Source organism: Girardinichthys multiradiatus, chromosome 19, assembly GCF_021462225.1.
Source record: "Girardinichthys multiradiatus isolate DD_20200921_A chromosome 19, DD_fGirMul_XY1, whole genome shotgun sequence".
NCBI classification, from domain to species: Eukaryota; Metazoa; Chordata; class Actinopteri; order Cyprinodontiformes; family Goodeidae; genus Girardinichthys; species Girardinichthys multiradiatus.
The window spans coordinates 30,872,870-30,889,207 of NC_061811.1; the positions used below are offsets into that span (position 1 = coordinate 30,872,870).

A 16,338-nucleotide genomic window follows, 5' to 3' on the forward strand; every position below is an offset into this window, starting at 1 on the left:
TTGGACAAATAACAGATAAATAACTGTTTTTGTTGCGTTTCAGTAGTATCTACATTACGGAGCAAAGTACCTAAATCTGGAATTGATTATGTCAAATTAGCATGTTATAATATTAATCATTTTATGGTGCCATTTTGAAAATCTGTATAGAGCTGACTGAAGAGGTGGTAGGAGAGAAATATGTGTTCATATTTAGGACAAAAGACAAAACCCCAAAGCTTGCAAATGCTTATCTTTGATTTGATTACTTTATTTTATCTTTACATGTTTCCGATGTATACAGTGTTTTCTATGGATTTTTTTCACTTTAAAATTTCTAATTTAAAAATGTATTGATATATTATTTATTTATTTATTTCAGGCACATTGGAGGGTTTTCAAGTTTGAATAGCCTTTTTAAGGTTATGCTATCGCATCTCCACCAGTCCAGAATTTGACTAGGCCAGTCTAAAAGCCTTCATTAAGGATTTATTTTGGGGATGGGGGCATTTAGAGGGTGGTCACCACTTTACACTTAGTCACAGTAATGGATTGATAAATAATTCTTAGTTATTTTTTTACTATAGTATAAATCAGCTAATAAAGGTTTAAAAACGGATGGCATTAATGTTTATTCTTTATGGAGAACCCTGAGCATCCTCTTCATGAGACTGTCCTACAACAACAGAGTGTCTTCAGTCAGAGGCTTCTTCAGATCTGCTGTAAGACGGAGCGCTACAGGAGATCCTTCCTGCCCACAGCCATCAGCATCTACAACGGCTCTTTGAAGAAACCTTCATAATATGAGCTATAACAACATTTAATTTCCCTTTGGGATTAATAAAGTATTTTTGAATTGAATTGAATTGAAATTTGCATTCTACAGTGTAACAAATGTTCCAAAACCAGACGGGCATTCCAGACAGATTATCTGTTTAAAATAGTATTAGGTGGATTTATGCTCCTCCCCCTGGTGTCTCACTCATGTTTATTTGAGTTAATCTCAAAATGATCTGCATGTGTCACCAGGAACTGACAAGGTCCACTTTTCCTGCCTTCTAATTCAGCGTGTGCCACCTTTCACAGCAAGTTACAGATCCAGACATCTGACTGGCATCTCGCAGTCAGTTCATCAGTCACAGCTGAGCCGCCGTACTCCAAGCCTGATTGGATTAGCGGGACAAACAAATGATTATTGAAGGCAGGCAAAAAGGGTGACCTGGTAAAGGGGATTTTCATTATCGACAGCACAGAGGTGGCTGGACACGGGCTGCTCATTCACTGCCAGCTGCAGACACAGTGGCAGCTTACCAGCTCTAGGCTCAAGCCAATCAACGCATGTTTCATTCTTAAAGGCAATTTGGTGAAACTATGATTTCTGTCTATAGTCACCTGACGGAGGAAATGTAGGTGGCTAAAAACAGAGTGACCCTATGGGTCACTATGAGTGGTTTAGCTGGGTCAGTTTGCTCTATTGAAATGCAATTTTTTTTTTTTTTTTACCTTCTTCTGATATTAGTCGGTGTTTGGTGTAATACGTTTTCCACTATTTTAATGTGTTTATTTATTTATTTTTGCAGGGCATTCAGGTAAATGTTTACCCACAATGTAGCTTACCTCTGTCGATGTGTGTATGTATGGGTGGATGACCAATTATTGCATAAAGCGCTTTGGGGTCTCTGGGACTCGATAAAGCGCTATACAAGTGCAGGCCATTTACCACTCATGATCTGGTGGTAAATATGCACCGGGTCTTTAAATGGTTTCATGCCTATGATGAAACTTTTACTGTGAAGAATCTTCTGTAAAGGATTAGGTGTGTTAATGTTTACAGAGTGCAATAATCATGCTAGAACTGCAGCTATATAATGATTATTTTCCAGTTGACTGTCAATATATTTCAGATTAGTTGACAATCATGTTAGAGACACACCAATCAAAATTGTTGTGACTGATTTCCAATATCCAGTTTTGTAAAGCTCATTCTTTGTGATTGGACACTGTCTTTAAGTACTATAAATGACAACAGTAAATATGGGCATAAATACAGAGGTTAAATTGGACCGGGGCTCTCAGGGCTGCATCAAGGATTACCATTTTTCATGTGTTTTTAAATAACTGAAAATATTTTTTTATATTAAAGATGACTGAAACTCCTTTATGACTTGATTTTTACCATGGAAATACAGAAACCTAGACCTCATATCACAGCCTTGTTTGAACAGTACTGAACAGACTCCTCTAACAGCGATTGCAAGCACAAACAATTATTTTCACTTAAGCTTAAACACAATTTCAACCCTTATAACAAGCGCCACAGCTGTAACAGCAGCTTAAGGGACAAGAATAGGAGAAAAGATATACTCACTCCCTGGTGCATGCTGGGAAATTCAAGTTTCACACGTTTTATCTGTTTAATGTTCTTCCTCAATGTCACCTCTTGAGATGTCAAAGTTGGGGATCAAATTGTAGCTTTTACAAAATCTGTCTTACCTTTGATGATCTCAAAAAAATAAATATATCGAAGTTGTCGTCAAAATTGCACCTGGCGTTTCCCAACCAAAGACAGAATAGGAAAAGAACTGTGTGACCAACCTGTGAATCTTTATGCTATTCTTGATTTAAAAATTCTAAATGTTGTAAAGCTTAAAATTCACATATAGACAAACTAATAAAAATGCATAAAACAATAATAAAATAATGATATTAAAAATATGGTATTTAAATGGCATGTCGTGGTCACACACTCCACTGGCTGCTCAATATCTGGTGTTTAATGATGGTACAGTTCCTTTTTGGAGGTTGTTAAGGCTTTACTTTTGAGCTGCAAAGGATTATTTTACCCAGAAATTTAAAAATTATCTTAGCAAATCAGCTCTATTAAAAGCTGCAAGAAGCCAAACAGAGGTGTAAATTCTGAAATGCCACTGCTTCCTTACTGTTTCAGAGATTGTAGATGGCAACGCTAAGATGACCCTGGGAATGATTTGGACCATCATCCTCCGCTTCGCCATCCAGGACATTTCTGTGGAAGGTAGTATATGATTTGTGGAGCTCATTATGCTTGTGGTGTCTGAGAGTGTTGCGTGGAGCCAAATGCTTGCTCTGACATGTTTAAAACACCCAGTGGTGGTCAGGCATTATGCTGTTATGGCTTACTTTATGAATGGAGGAGCTTTTGTGTTATGGGACATTTTTCACATGTTTCTTGTTCATTTGCCTGTTGTGTATTGAAAATAATTCCTAACCCTAGTCTTTATTTGCATTTATGAATGCTTTTCATTAGTCAGGTTAGCTTACAGCAAAGGTCGTAGTGTAAACCCCATCCAATGTCCCAAATGGTCACCCTTAATTTGTTTAGTTGGGAATTCTTCAACGCAGTTAATTTCAAAGTTTGGGAACAGCACAGTACAAAATCCAGCTTCGTAACCTGTGGCAACAGAAAAGCACAAAACATCTGAGCCATCACTTATGCTTCCTATTCACTTTAGTGGTGGATTAAGTGGAGGTAAACGGGGATTAGGTGAATCAGTCAAAGTAAATGGCTGCAAGTTTCTCCAACTTCACAATGATCCCTTCTTCCCAACCACAGAGACATCTGCCAAAGAGGGCCTCCTGCTATGGTGCCAGAGGAAAACTGCGCCCTACAAGAATGTCAACATCCAGAACTTTCACATCAGGTAAAGTTGGAGGACATAATGAGTTGCAAAAGAGGCAATGAATCATCAGCAGAGCTACAGTTACACAAAACCAGAAATGCAGTCAGCAGGGTAAATGTTTTGACAAACTGACTATTTAGAGTTATTGGTAAGTTTACTGGGGGAAAAAATTATTTAGTTAATTTTGTTATAAATCTCTTTCCTGTTTGCAGTTACTTTTAAAATGATGTAAATCTAACTATATTTTTTTACCTAAAGACTTTACATCATAAATACATTTGAACCTTTCTGGTGTTTTACCGTACCTGGAAAAAATATTCACACCCCATAAACTTTAAAAAAATGTTTTGTAACATTAAAACCACAAATCTTGTTACCTTTTATGTAACTCGACATGAAGTGCAGTGAAAAAGAATAGATGGTTTCAAAATTGATTTACAAACATCGTAAAGTGTGGCGGGCATTTGGATTCAGCTCCACTCAGTTATTACTTTGTGGAACCACATTTACTCACGATCACAGCTCCGTGTCTTTTGGGGTATGTCTCTATCAGATTTTCAAATATAGAGAGACATTTTATCCACAGAATTACAATTACAATTGGAATTAGGTCTGGACTTTGACTGGGCCATTCTATCTGATGAATGTGTCTGGATACAAGTTATAGTGTTGTAGCTGTGGTTGTATGTTTGTGGTTGGTGTCCGGCCAGATTTGTGCAGTGAACCACTAATAGTTGCCCTATCAACAGATAGGTGAGCAGATATGGCTTGGTAGGTTGCAGTTGTGCCAATATATTGAACAGTACTCTGTGTGAGATTTAAAGGTTGGGATATTGTTTTACAGTCTAACCCTGCTTTAAGAATCTCACAGAACAGCTGGAGTTATACTGAGATAACATCACACCACACACACACACACACACACACACACACACACACGTGTGGACTGTTTACTTACTAAGGGACTTCTTAAGGCAGTTGGTTGCACTGGATTTTACTTAGGGGTGTCAGAATAGAGGTATCTGAATTCAAATACAACCCAAACATTTCAGATTTTATTTGTAAAAAAATGTAAAAAGCACATGTCCCCTTCCGTTCACTTCACAGCTTTGCACAGCTTTGTGTTGATTTATAAGTATAAGTACAACATTGATTTCTGTGGTTGTACTGTGACAACATTTAAAAAGACTAATTTGTATTCTAAAGGTGAAACTATGGCTGTTACTCAATACAATACTGTTAAAAGTAGGAGATCTCAAAGTAATGCACTGATGAATACTGACTAAAACACTGTAAATCTAGAGAAACAGTAGCAGTATACAGCCATATGATTGTATCTAGACCTTTCTTATCATACTGTTGATATCTTCACTAACTAATATCTTTATTCTTTTGCAGAATTCAGTGGCATAGGATTCTGGGTTCTGTTCGATTGTAAATTATGTGCTTTAAAATTTGAGAGTACAGTTTAGTGTGTGAGCTGGTTTTTATATTTGCGGAATTTTGTGGCAACTGCAGCAGCTTGTAGTTGCAGGCTAAAAAAAAAGGAGACTTTTTCAATTTTGTACTAAAATTCGTGTTTCTTGTACGATATAGTGCTTAGAAGCTTATTTTGTCTGAAATCCAAGTGTTGTTTTTTGGTCTGTCACGATTTTAAAGGAAGTTATTTTGCTGCATGTAAAGTTTAGTAACTCCTAATGACTCTGTGCAACTGAAAGTGTCGATATTAATCAGAGCAAAGCTGAAAGTGAGAATGAAGATCAGGCCTATAAATCAGGCCAGCTGATTAAAAAAAAGAAAGCAGGAATAAATAATTGCATGTCTTAGAAAAAGGTTTAACATTTATCTTTTGAAATAGCACCATCAAATCTCAAGGTCTGAGACGCTTATCGCTGCATTATAGTTTTGTATCCAAACGTGGGACTGGTTCGACTGGTATTGACTTCACAGAATACTTCAATGCCTCTGTGTTGTATTATTGAAAGAAGACCACTGCTGTGCTCAGATGTGGATGAAAGCTGGGGTGAGACGAAAAGGTGGAGCTGAGGTCATTTCAAGCGAAGGTATAAACGGAGCGGTGGGAGAAAATATGGATTGACTTTGATGTGGCCTTTCAGGGAGAGATGATAGCACTACATCTCAGTCAGGAGATGGGAGGCAGATGAGATCAGAACTATTTTTCACTAGAGCACTTCAGAGATAAAAAGCTTTACCTAGCCTTGTGAAAGAACCTCTCATGCATTGCAGAAATCTATATGGCAGATTATAGATGTAAATAACCCACCTTTGTTGCTTAGGAAGCGCAGAGGATCAATTTTTTACAATTTCACATTGAGGTGATGCAGTTTCTAGACAGACTGGCTTCAGAAGCAAGGACACTTATCACACACTTTTACCACTTTCTTACGTCTCTGTAACTTCTCTGACTTCATTTTAAACATCCTCACTGATGCTGAACATTTCTTCTTCACTAATGCTTCTATTCCATTCACGGTTCCAGCACCACACGGCTCTACCTCGCTCTACTCGGCACTGAACCTGTTGTGTTTCTGTTGACTGCTGGTGGTGGGGTTTAAATATTGCAACCACACTCATACGGCCAACCATGCAAATGGTCAATCAGTTTGTTGATGTCACATTTCAGCCCTGCTCAGCCCCAATGGGAACTGCTGCCGAGCAGGTACCTGAAAAGCCTGTACCAGGCAGGAAAAGTCATTGATATAGCACTGTTTCACAACAGATGGCGTTCCAAAGCACTTTACAAAACAAGACATCCAATTAATACACATTAATATATAATAAATTCAATCCAATCATATAGACGGATTTAAAGTCCGTTACATTCCAATTCAAACCTACAGTAGTTAAAAAATGCTCTCAGGTTCAGTTTGTTATTCAAATTGGTCAAACGTTTTCCATTTAAGGAAGCCCAGCTAGTGGCATCAAGTCACTGACTTTTATCAACCTCACCTCTCAGAACAAGCATGTAGCAACAGAGGACAGTCATTTGCACTGAGTCATTATTGTTGCAGCAATCCCTCATACTGAGCATTTATGTAGCAACGGTAAAAAGGAAAACTCCCTTTCATCAGGAAGAAATCTACAGCAGAACCCGACTCGGTGTAAGTTCTAAGGAGAACATAAAGGTAATAGCAGCAAAAGCTACAAAATTTGAGAGTAGTAGGACAAAGTAGTTGAGTGAAGAAAAAGTGGTCAGTATGTCCTTCCCCCAGTCCAAGCCCTAGCTCAGGATAACCTCTTCTTTATAAACAAAATAAAATGTATTTAAAAAAGAATTTCATTAAGTGATCACTGCTGAGAGTTGAGCTTATGGACACCTCAACAGATCTATGACTGTGTTAGACTGGCTACTGTACGAAGAATAACACTTTACTTATTCTTGTTCCCTTTCAATATTGGTGAGAAATATAATCTTTAAGCTTGGCGAAGGTTTTTTTTTTTTTTTGTTTGTTTAACAAGAGAACTATTTTTCCATATTAAGTAGAACTCTAGATGAGAAGAGTGCCTAGTGGTGTGCTTTAAAGTATCCAGCCGTCTATGACTAAATATCTTCCTTTTTTAAGGAGACTACATTGTCTACGCCTACATGCATTGAAGTTGTAACACTATGAACTCTGGGAGAATATAATGGGGGGGTTAGGTTGCTACCAAGTGCTATGTTGTCCTAAGATACTAAGGAAATTAACAGTGGAACAGATTTTCTTAAACTTGTTATCATTATTAAGAAATTGTCAGACAGGACAGGGTTGAGAGGATATACTGTTTAATGTTTACACAATGTCAAGAGTATAAAACAGGAGTCAGTATGTCTGTGAATGCTTTGAGCACTGCCGATTGAATCTAAGATAGCATTTAAAGCGACATTTAGGCTTTCAATTTCAGTGCCAACATAAATATTAAATTCCCTGCTGTAATGACCTTAGCAGTATTGAACATTAAGTCAGATAAAAGAAACTTACAACTGATCAAAGCCAGGTTTCAGTTGGACAAATCTGATTATCACAAATCAGGTCGTAGACTAAGACACTCTTTGAAGAGAGGTCTTATGTTCAATAAACAACATTTATTTATTTTTTTGTTCAGTTGAAGTAGTATTTACTTTTGAGATTTTCATGATCTACTCCTTTTAGGTTGGTATTAAATTTGGACCATGAGCCGTATGCAGGGAGTGGGTCGATAGTACAGGTTTTTGTACCCCACTTGTGGACGTCGGGCCCTCATACCATCCTCATGGAGTCAGTTTCTAACCGTTTGTGCAGACACATGCACATTAGTGGCCTGCTGGAGGTCATTTTGCAGGGCTCTGGCAGTGCTCCTCCTGTTCCTCCTTGCACAAAGGCAGAGGTAGCGGTCCTGCTGCTGGGTTGTTGCCCTCTTACGGCCTCCTCCACATCTCCTGGTGTACTGGCCTGTCTCCTGGTAGCGCCTCCAGGCTCTAGACACTACGCTGACAGAACCTTCTTGCCACAGCTCACATTGATGTGCCATCCTGGATGAGCTGCACTACCTGAGCCACTTGTGTGGGTTGTAGAGTCCGTCTCACGCTACCACGAGTGTGAAAGCACCACCAACATTCAAAAGTGACCAAAACATCAGCCAGAAAGCATCGGTACTGAGAAGTGGTCTGTGGTCCCCACCTGCAGAACCACTCCTTTATTGAGTGAGTCTTGCTAATCGCCAAAGATTTCCCCCTGTTGTCTATTCCATTTACACAACAGCATGTGAAATTGATTGTCAATCAGTGTTGCTTCCTAAGTGGACAGTTTGATTTCACAGAAGTTTGATTTACTTGGAGTTATATTGTGTTGTTTAATTGTTCCCTTTTACATTAAACAACTAGGCAAATATAGGATAAAATTGGTTCTAGAAATGTTTGAATTTTATTCCTTCTCACCAAAATTTATTCACTTTACTCTTTTAGCTGGAAAGATGGCTTGGGTTTCTGTGCACTCATTCATCGACACCGTCCAGAACTAATTGACTATGGAAAATTGCGCAAGGTAAGTGAGTTAACTTTTTCCCCTAAAGCTAATCCTTTCGTTTTTGACCAAAAAAGTGGGAAATCTGGTTGCGCTTTTTATTGTTTTGCTACGTTTTTTTTTTTTTTTAACAAATTCTGAGTTAACAAGATGGACGTAAACCTAATTGCTGAGTTTAAGTCACTATGGTCTGCTGTTGACAGGATGACCCCATGACCAACCTGAACACTGCCTTTGATGTGGCAGAGAAGTACCTGGACATCCCCAAAATGTTGGATGCAGAAGGTGAGCAGGCATGAAAGCCAAGATGCAAAAGAATGTTAAGCAGTTTTTCCCATGTTAGAAGACCAAAACGTACTGTTTAATAAAATACAGTGTTTTGTAAAAGTATTCATACCCCTTGACATGTTTGTTAGATTTTGTCATGTTACAACCAAGTCTTGTCACAGATTAGATTTAATTAGATTTAGTTCTGGACTTTAACTGGATCATTCTAAAACATAAATATGCTTTGATCTAAACAAATCCATAGTAGCTCTGGCTGCATGTTTTGTGTTGTCCTGCTGGAAAGTGAACCTTTGCCGTAGTTTCAAGTCTATTGGAGCCTCTAAACAGGTTTTCTTCAAAGATTGCCCTGTATTGAGCTCCATCCATTGTATCATCTCGGACAGCTTTTTCAGATCTGCTGAAGAAAACATCCCCACAGCTTGATGCTGCCACTACCATGTTTGGCATTGGGAATGGTGTGTTCAGAGTGTTATTTTCACCACACTTAGCATTTTGAATGAAGGCCAAAAAGCTTAATTTTCTTCCACGTTTGCTGTGTGCCATAAATGGCTTATCGCAAACTGCAAACAGGATGTCTGTTGGTTTCTTTTAACAGTCTTGCCGCTCTTTCATAAAAGCCAGATTTGTGGAGTTTACACTTGTCCTGTTGAGAAGTGTAAACCCACATGAACTGTAGATCAGGGAGTGAATTGTGTTGGGTTTTATTCAGAATCAGAATCAGCTTTATTGCCAAGTTCGTACATACAAACAAGGAATTTGACTCCGGTACACTTTGCTCTTTGGTTTTGTTTTTGTATTACAGAATATACATATTTACAATGTACAATATACACATATATAATAAAAAGGTGCATTTGCAACATCTGTATGCTGTTGTTCTGTACTCTATTGAATGTTCAACAGAGAAACAGCCTGGGGGAAGAAACTGTCTCTGTGGCGGCTGGTTTTAGTAAACAGTGCTCTGTAGCGACGTCTAAACAGTTTGTGTGCAGGGTGTGTGGGGTCTGCAGAGATTTTAGCAGCTCTTTTCCTGACCCTAGACCTGTATAAGTCCTGGATGGAGGGAAGGTCAGCCCTGATTATTCTCTCTGCATTCATTTTTTAATTTTTTTTGTTCAGTTGAACAATGGGTATTGGAGTGACAGGGTTTGAGTACCAATGCATGTCACACTTTTCAAATTTCTATTTGAAAAAAAAAAACATTTAAAAGGATGTAGTGCTTTCATTTCCCTTTACAGTTATGCACAATATGTGTTAGTCTGTCACATAAAATCCCAATAAAATACAGACACTTGTGGTTGTAATGTGACAGTGTAAAAGAAAAGCATTGTAAGGGGTATGATATTTTTGCAAGTAACTGTACTTAAAACTTGGCTAACTATTGCTATTGAAAAAATTGTTTTGGGTTTCATATCCCAGCTGTGCACATAGTAAGGATATTTTCTGCGGAATGTAAACAGGCACTTATTTTTTGTACAAATAAATGAAGCCTCATTGACGTCATCTTGCATCTCCATGTATGGTTTCCTCTTGTGAGTAGCAGCAAAGAATAAAATCTGTTTCTATGTGAAAGGACAGCACAGATTGACTCCAATCCTCACCAACAAGCAAATCTGATCTGTTTGTTCTTTAGTCATAAATACAATTTATGTGTTGTGCTCTACTTCCGGTTCCTGGATGTTCAACTTTGACTCCCTCATGACCGTTCATGCTCCACATTACCCCCCTGACTTCCTCTCTTCCCCACAGACATAGTGGGCACTGCCCGTCCGGATGAGAAGGCTATCATGACCTACGTCTCTAGCTTCTACCACGCCTTCTCAGGCGCCCAAAAGGTATCCTGGATGCAGAGTCCTCTCTCTCACCTCCCTCCTCCCCTTTTTCCTACCCGTGTGTGTATGTGCGTGTCTCTTAACAGTACTCTTCTCTCTGCAGTGCACAGCGCTCCTTTACTTTCCGCATGGTTCACGCCACCACAAATGCATGATGGGACAACATCTGTGTTGTTAGAGGCGAGGAGTACAAGTGTGCCTCCAGTCTACCTTGTTGCAGGCCCCTGATTTTGGTTTCCTTTCGCTAAACAGTAGCAGAGCGGAGCAAGGAGGCGCAGCAGAGCTCCTCTGATCTGAATGATGGTGATTGTGTGTGATAACCACTGTGGTTGACACAAATTTGGCTGAAGTCTCACACAGAGGGAGGGAAATGTATTCGTTCAAACGGACAGCTCTGTTTAACCTTCAGACTGACAGCTCAAATCGAGAGAGGAGGAATGAGTGAAATAAAAGCTGGCACTTCAAAGTCAAACCAGTGAGCTTCTAGTTGACATCAATGACCGTGCCCTGTCTGGTTTCAGTGCGTTTGTCTGTCTCTAAGAGAAAGATTGGTTGGGTAATGAGTAACCCAACCTTCAGTCTGGCAGCAGTAACGTGCAGCAGAATCATCCTGAAAGCCCACCAGTCTTCCATCTCAGCTGGTTTTAAGCAAGTCAACTAAACTAAAAAGAGTACAGAGGAACAGTTTATCTTACTCAGAGAAGTCAGACTACAGCTGGACTCCTGACAAATCAGAGTTTATGGGAAAAGACTCAGCTGCTTTAATTGAAATAAACTTTAAAACATACCCATAAACGACTACCATCTTGTATTTTCTTTTTACTCCCGTCTACTACTTAAACACCTAATGCTTCAAACTAGAAACTTCAAGTGGACTGGAGGACCCTTGTGACTCATGATTACGCCCCCTGCTGGCCCCTTTTGTTTTCTGCACACTTTTACTCTGCATTTTTCTCCTTTCTGTCCTGTCTCCCTTTCTTCTGTTCCCTGGGCAGATATCATTAGCACCTTGAGGCCAGATGAGAAGGCTGTCATGACTTATGTGTCATGTTACTACCACGCATTCTCAGGGAAACAGAAGGTGAGAATTAAACCAAAACAGCCACCAAATCCAATGTCCAAGCACTTGTCAAATCAGTTAGCAGGAAAATGACAGGTTCAGTTTATTATGGAGCACTGTTTAACACCAACAATAATTCACCTGGAAAGTGAATTTTAAAATAATGAATGTGTTATCTGTGGAAAATAAAATTATGAGGGGATTATTAAACTTTTTTTGTATCCTGTTGAAGCAAAGCAGTTATAGAAGTTTGAATACAGTCATCTTGGCCATTTTCTGAGCTTTTAATGATAGACTGAAAGTTTTTTGTTGTTTTCATTGTTGGGTGGAATGATTATTTAACAAGTAACTTTAATAATAAATAAAAAAAACTGGGTGCACTAAGCCCGACACGGTCAAAATTACACCAGGTTTCCTACACAGTTGGGAAAAGAATGGAATTTGCTATTTTTATTTTCCAGGTCTGGATACGTTTTGTAAAAATTAAAACGGACTGTAGAAATGTTTGATTTTCCCAGACTTTTTTGCATTTTCCATTTTCTTCCAATTTTGAAGGAGAAAAGTTGAATATTACCTAATAGTGGTGGTTATTACATTGTTGCATAGTAATTAGATTTGCTTTATCTTTGAAATGTCAAATCTCACCTTGATTTTAACATTTTACCCAACAGTATTTTCTTTGCATACTGAATGCACAAACATTCAAAAATCAAAATAGGTCTGTTACTGTACATGTTTTGGGTCTGGAAAACAGTTCAACTGGACCTGTGGTCTTTAAACTGGTTCTAAAATACCAAAATTCCAAAATCCCTTTTTGAAGGAATTTGCAACAAAATAAATGTACCAAACTTCACAGTATGGGCTTTAAATAATCTGCAATAATCTATAACTCAATTAATCTAAACTCAGAAAGTTCCAGATATTAAAATAGAGTTGATCTAAGTTAGTCAAGAAGCCACCAAAGTAGTGAAATGGCCAAATACCACACTGAAGATTTAAAGGCAATTTTACCGTTTCATTATTAGTGAAACTGCAGATAAGATCCAACTCCTGTTCAAGCATGTTTAAGGTTAATATTTTGTGCTTAAATGCTCAGAATGTCAAAAAAAAAATGCAGGAACAAAAATCTAGAAAAGAAAGTTCTAGCATAATTCTGAGGAATATTTGACAATTCTTCAGATGGCAGCGTTAGTTTAAATGTTTCTGCTTTCCTCATGCAGATCTGCCTTTTAAGCATAGACTATCAATTTTAAATAGAGTTATGGTCTAAACCTTTCCAGAAGCTTAATGTAATTATGCATTTTTAATGCAAGTTTTGTGCATTCCGAAATCTGTTTTTATGTGTGTGATTTTTCTTCAGGTTTAAGCAATATTTTAAATTTGAAGTAAAGTAAAATAAACTGAATTTAAATAGTTATTATTTAGCACGGCTCAGCTGGACTATACTTGCTTTTCAAGCTTTTCCATTAGTCAGTCAGTCATTTTCTACTGCTTATTCCATAGTGGGTCACGGGGGAGCTGGTGCCTATCTCCAGCAGTCTATGGGCGGGAGGCAAGGTACACCCTGGAAAGGTCGCCAGTCCATCGCAGGGCAACACACATACAACCAAGCACACACTCATTCATACACCTAAGGGCAATTTAGAGTGACCAATTAACCTAACAGGCATGTCTTTAGACTGTGGGAGGAAGTCGGGGTACCCAGTGAGAACCCACGCATGCACGGGGAGAACATGCAAACTCCATGCAGAAAGACCTCCGGCCGGGAATCGAACCCAGGACCTTCTTGCTGCAAGGCAACAGTGCTACCAACTGCGCCACCGTGCAGCTTTTCCATTAGTAAAAGTTAAATGGAACCGTTACTATTTTTTGTACCTGGAACCGCAAGGAAGGCGATCCTTGCTAAAAACATCAGAAGACTGTCTGTTACTGATTGGGTAGAGGGCTGCATCTTTAGTCACGCATACATATTTTTACTAACTTATAATTGTTAAATTGTTGTATATTATATGTTTATTGTGTATATGACCACTATAGCAAGTATTAATGTATTTTTTCAACCCATAGCCCTGGCACCAAAATGTCAGCATAGTGCTGCTACCAGACATGACACTGGACAGTCTTAAATAAAAGTATCATGGTACCATGGTTTCACTGTTTCTGGTGTTCTTCAGTCACATGTAGTAAGATACAAATTCCTTCCAGTGCCAGGACTTTTTAAGTGACTTTTTTTTTTTTAAACAGTGGTGGAAGATTGGGGTAAAATAAGGTTATGAAATCCCGCTGAATTTAGTAGATGTTTCTAAATAAACGTGCTTTTTGTGCACAATTGCTTCTTGCCATGCTGCTCTTTATAGAGTAACTATGAAAGCTATTACCAGGCTAAATAGAGATTAAAGACTCATGGGCTAAATATTGGCTTGATTAGCTAACCTACACTCTGCTGGTAGTCTTGTAGTACTTTCAAAACCGGATTACCTTAAAAGCACTAATGAGCAGTGTTCTTTTGTCTCCAGGACATGACTTTGAAAGAGAAATGGCGGGCTCTCTTTCTTGTAAACAAGAGACTATGCCAAAACAGGCAAGGAGGGGGTGAAAGTGGGGTAACTCCACTCCAAAGTCCAGCAACTCTGCAACTTTTTCTGGAACTTTATTAATTTGTCGGAGTAGTATAATGGACAAATGGAATAGCTTTAAAATCCTACGTTTATGAAACCGTGGTAAACCTTGAGACCTGATACCGGCCCGTGCCTAGCTGCCACCACCATGCTTGACCGTTGGTACAATGTTCTGAGGTCAAAAAACATACTACTGTCATTGTGGCCAGATAACTCAATCTGTCCTATCTGACCTTAAAAGCTGTCTCTAGAAGACCTGTGGTTTGTCCATTTGGACAGCTGCAAATTTCAGTCTGACACCAGAAGGTGTCCATTTTTGAAGTTCGCTGTGCAAAGCAATGCAGAACTTGTGGGCCATGACATTGACATTCCAGCAGCTTCCAGATTATGGTAGATTGAGCTTTGGTGGTTCATAAACATTCTAACCAATTTCCTTTCATTTAAGGGGGACAGTGTAGACCAGATGGTTGACATTTGCATTCATTTGGGTATATATAACAATAATCCTTTAGGTCATTTAGGCCCATATTGAGTGGATGTAACATTTTCACTGTAAATTGACAATAGATCAATGTTATATTCAGTAGCAGTGACTGACAACCAGTCTGTTTCTCTTAGCAGTGTAGGGCTGTTTAGCACAGTGCCACCATTTACAGAAAATATTTACTTTAATCTCATGTTGTGTGTGGCTACAGCCAGCAGCTGTTTTCTGCCCAAGTTCCAGAAGAGTACTAGAAGTCTAGTATTGGTCCAGCTAGTCTAGTGTTTTGAAGCTGAAGAGGGAGATTGAGGGGGAACGCAAGCAAGTGAATGAATGCAGTGCATGAAGGATATTAAAACATAAACCAGTAAAAAGAAACTTTTATATCTGTGAAATTAATTTCATGCAACATTGGGGGGTGATATGACTGAATACACTATTGTGGGTCGCTTCAGTAGAAATTTGCTCTCATGCCAGACCTCCCTTATCTGACTTCTTTCAGTAGAAAGATGTCTCCGCCCTCTAAGTGTAATACATTTTAACAAAACTGGGCCGAATCCACTGAGGATCTCATGCGAGAATAATAAAAGCTGATCACGCGCACAGGGTATCCTGCAAAATCTCCTGTTCTTAAAATCTCTCTGGGGATTCTTGTCCTTATAGGACAACCGGCTCTTCTGAGAATCCTGAATCCGTAAGCCGGTGTTTGCTGCCACACTCAATTACAGTGCTGGCATATATTTCACATAAAAACTGGCATGTGGAGGTCTAACACTTTAGATTGCAGCCTGTGGGCGAAAATTTCCCCATAAACACCATCCACCTCACATTACCGGAATGGGTTGTATTTGGATATTATCACCATCATTTTTATCACCTATAGTTACATGCAAGCCTGTTTCGCTTTTAAGGCCTGTTCTTACTTATGAAGACCAAATTTACTAAAATTTAGATATTTTGTATTTTAAATGTGTAAAATAGTTCCTTTTAATTAGATTTTTTTTTATTGTATTTTACCAGGAGGTGCAATGCAAGGCAAGTTCTCCAACTTGCCTTTGAATAAACTTTGCAGTGCAACTATAAAACTGAAGCTTTACTTTATTATGTAGGTAAACTCAATATCAAATCAAGAATTCATTTCTTAATTCTGAGATAAAAATCCATCAATCTTGCAAACATTACATAGTGATTTCTTAACTTAGTTGTCATTCAGGCAGCACTTTGCCCACATTGGCTTCCTAGGTAAAAGTCTTAATAAGCAGTTCTTACGTTTGTCTCTTGTCCTCTCACTCTGATGTCAGAAAAGAAAGTAACATAAAGGAGGTCAAGGCTGTCAGCTAACTGGCCCATTGTGCAAACATTTGCTCACAGAAGCAAAACCTGCACATCCTGGCTTTCCTTTTAAGGTAGCTCCTCTGCTC

The 16,338-nt window shown here is 38.7% G+C and overlaps 1 protein-coding gene across 5 annotated transcripts in view; it reads left to right on the plus strand.

Annotated features, from left to right (window-relative positions):
- actn1 (actinin, alpha 1) overlaps positions 1 to 16,338 on the plus strand; it is a 77,181-nt gene that overhangs the window by 42,968 nt on the left and 17,875 nt on the right. For 3 of the 5 annotated variants that reach the window (XM_047345193.1, XM_047345195.1, XM_047345196.1), the window contains exons 4-8: positions 2,927 to 3,013; positions 3,572 to 3,659; positions 8,581 to 8,659; positions 8,842 to 8,923; positions 10,676 to 10,761. In XM_047345193.1, coding sequence (XP_047201149.1) covers positions 2,927 to 3,013; positions 3,572 to 3,659; positions 8,581 to 8,659; positions 8,842 to 8,923; positions 10,676 to 10,761 — 422 coding nt within the window. Of the gene's footprint in view, positions 1 to 2,926; positions 3,014 to 3,571; positions 3,660 to 8,580; positions 8,660 to 8,841; positions 8,924 to 10,675; positions 10,762 to 11,753; positions 11,840 to 16,338 lie in introns of all 5 variants that reach the window. The other 2 variants (XM_047345194.1, XM_047345198.1) reach the window with 1 other exon arrangement.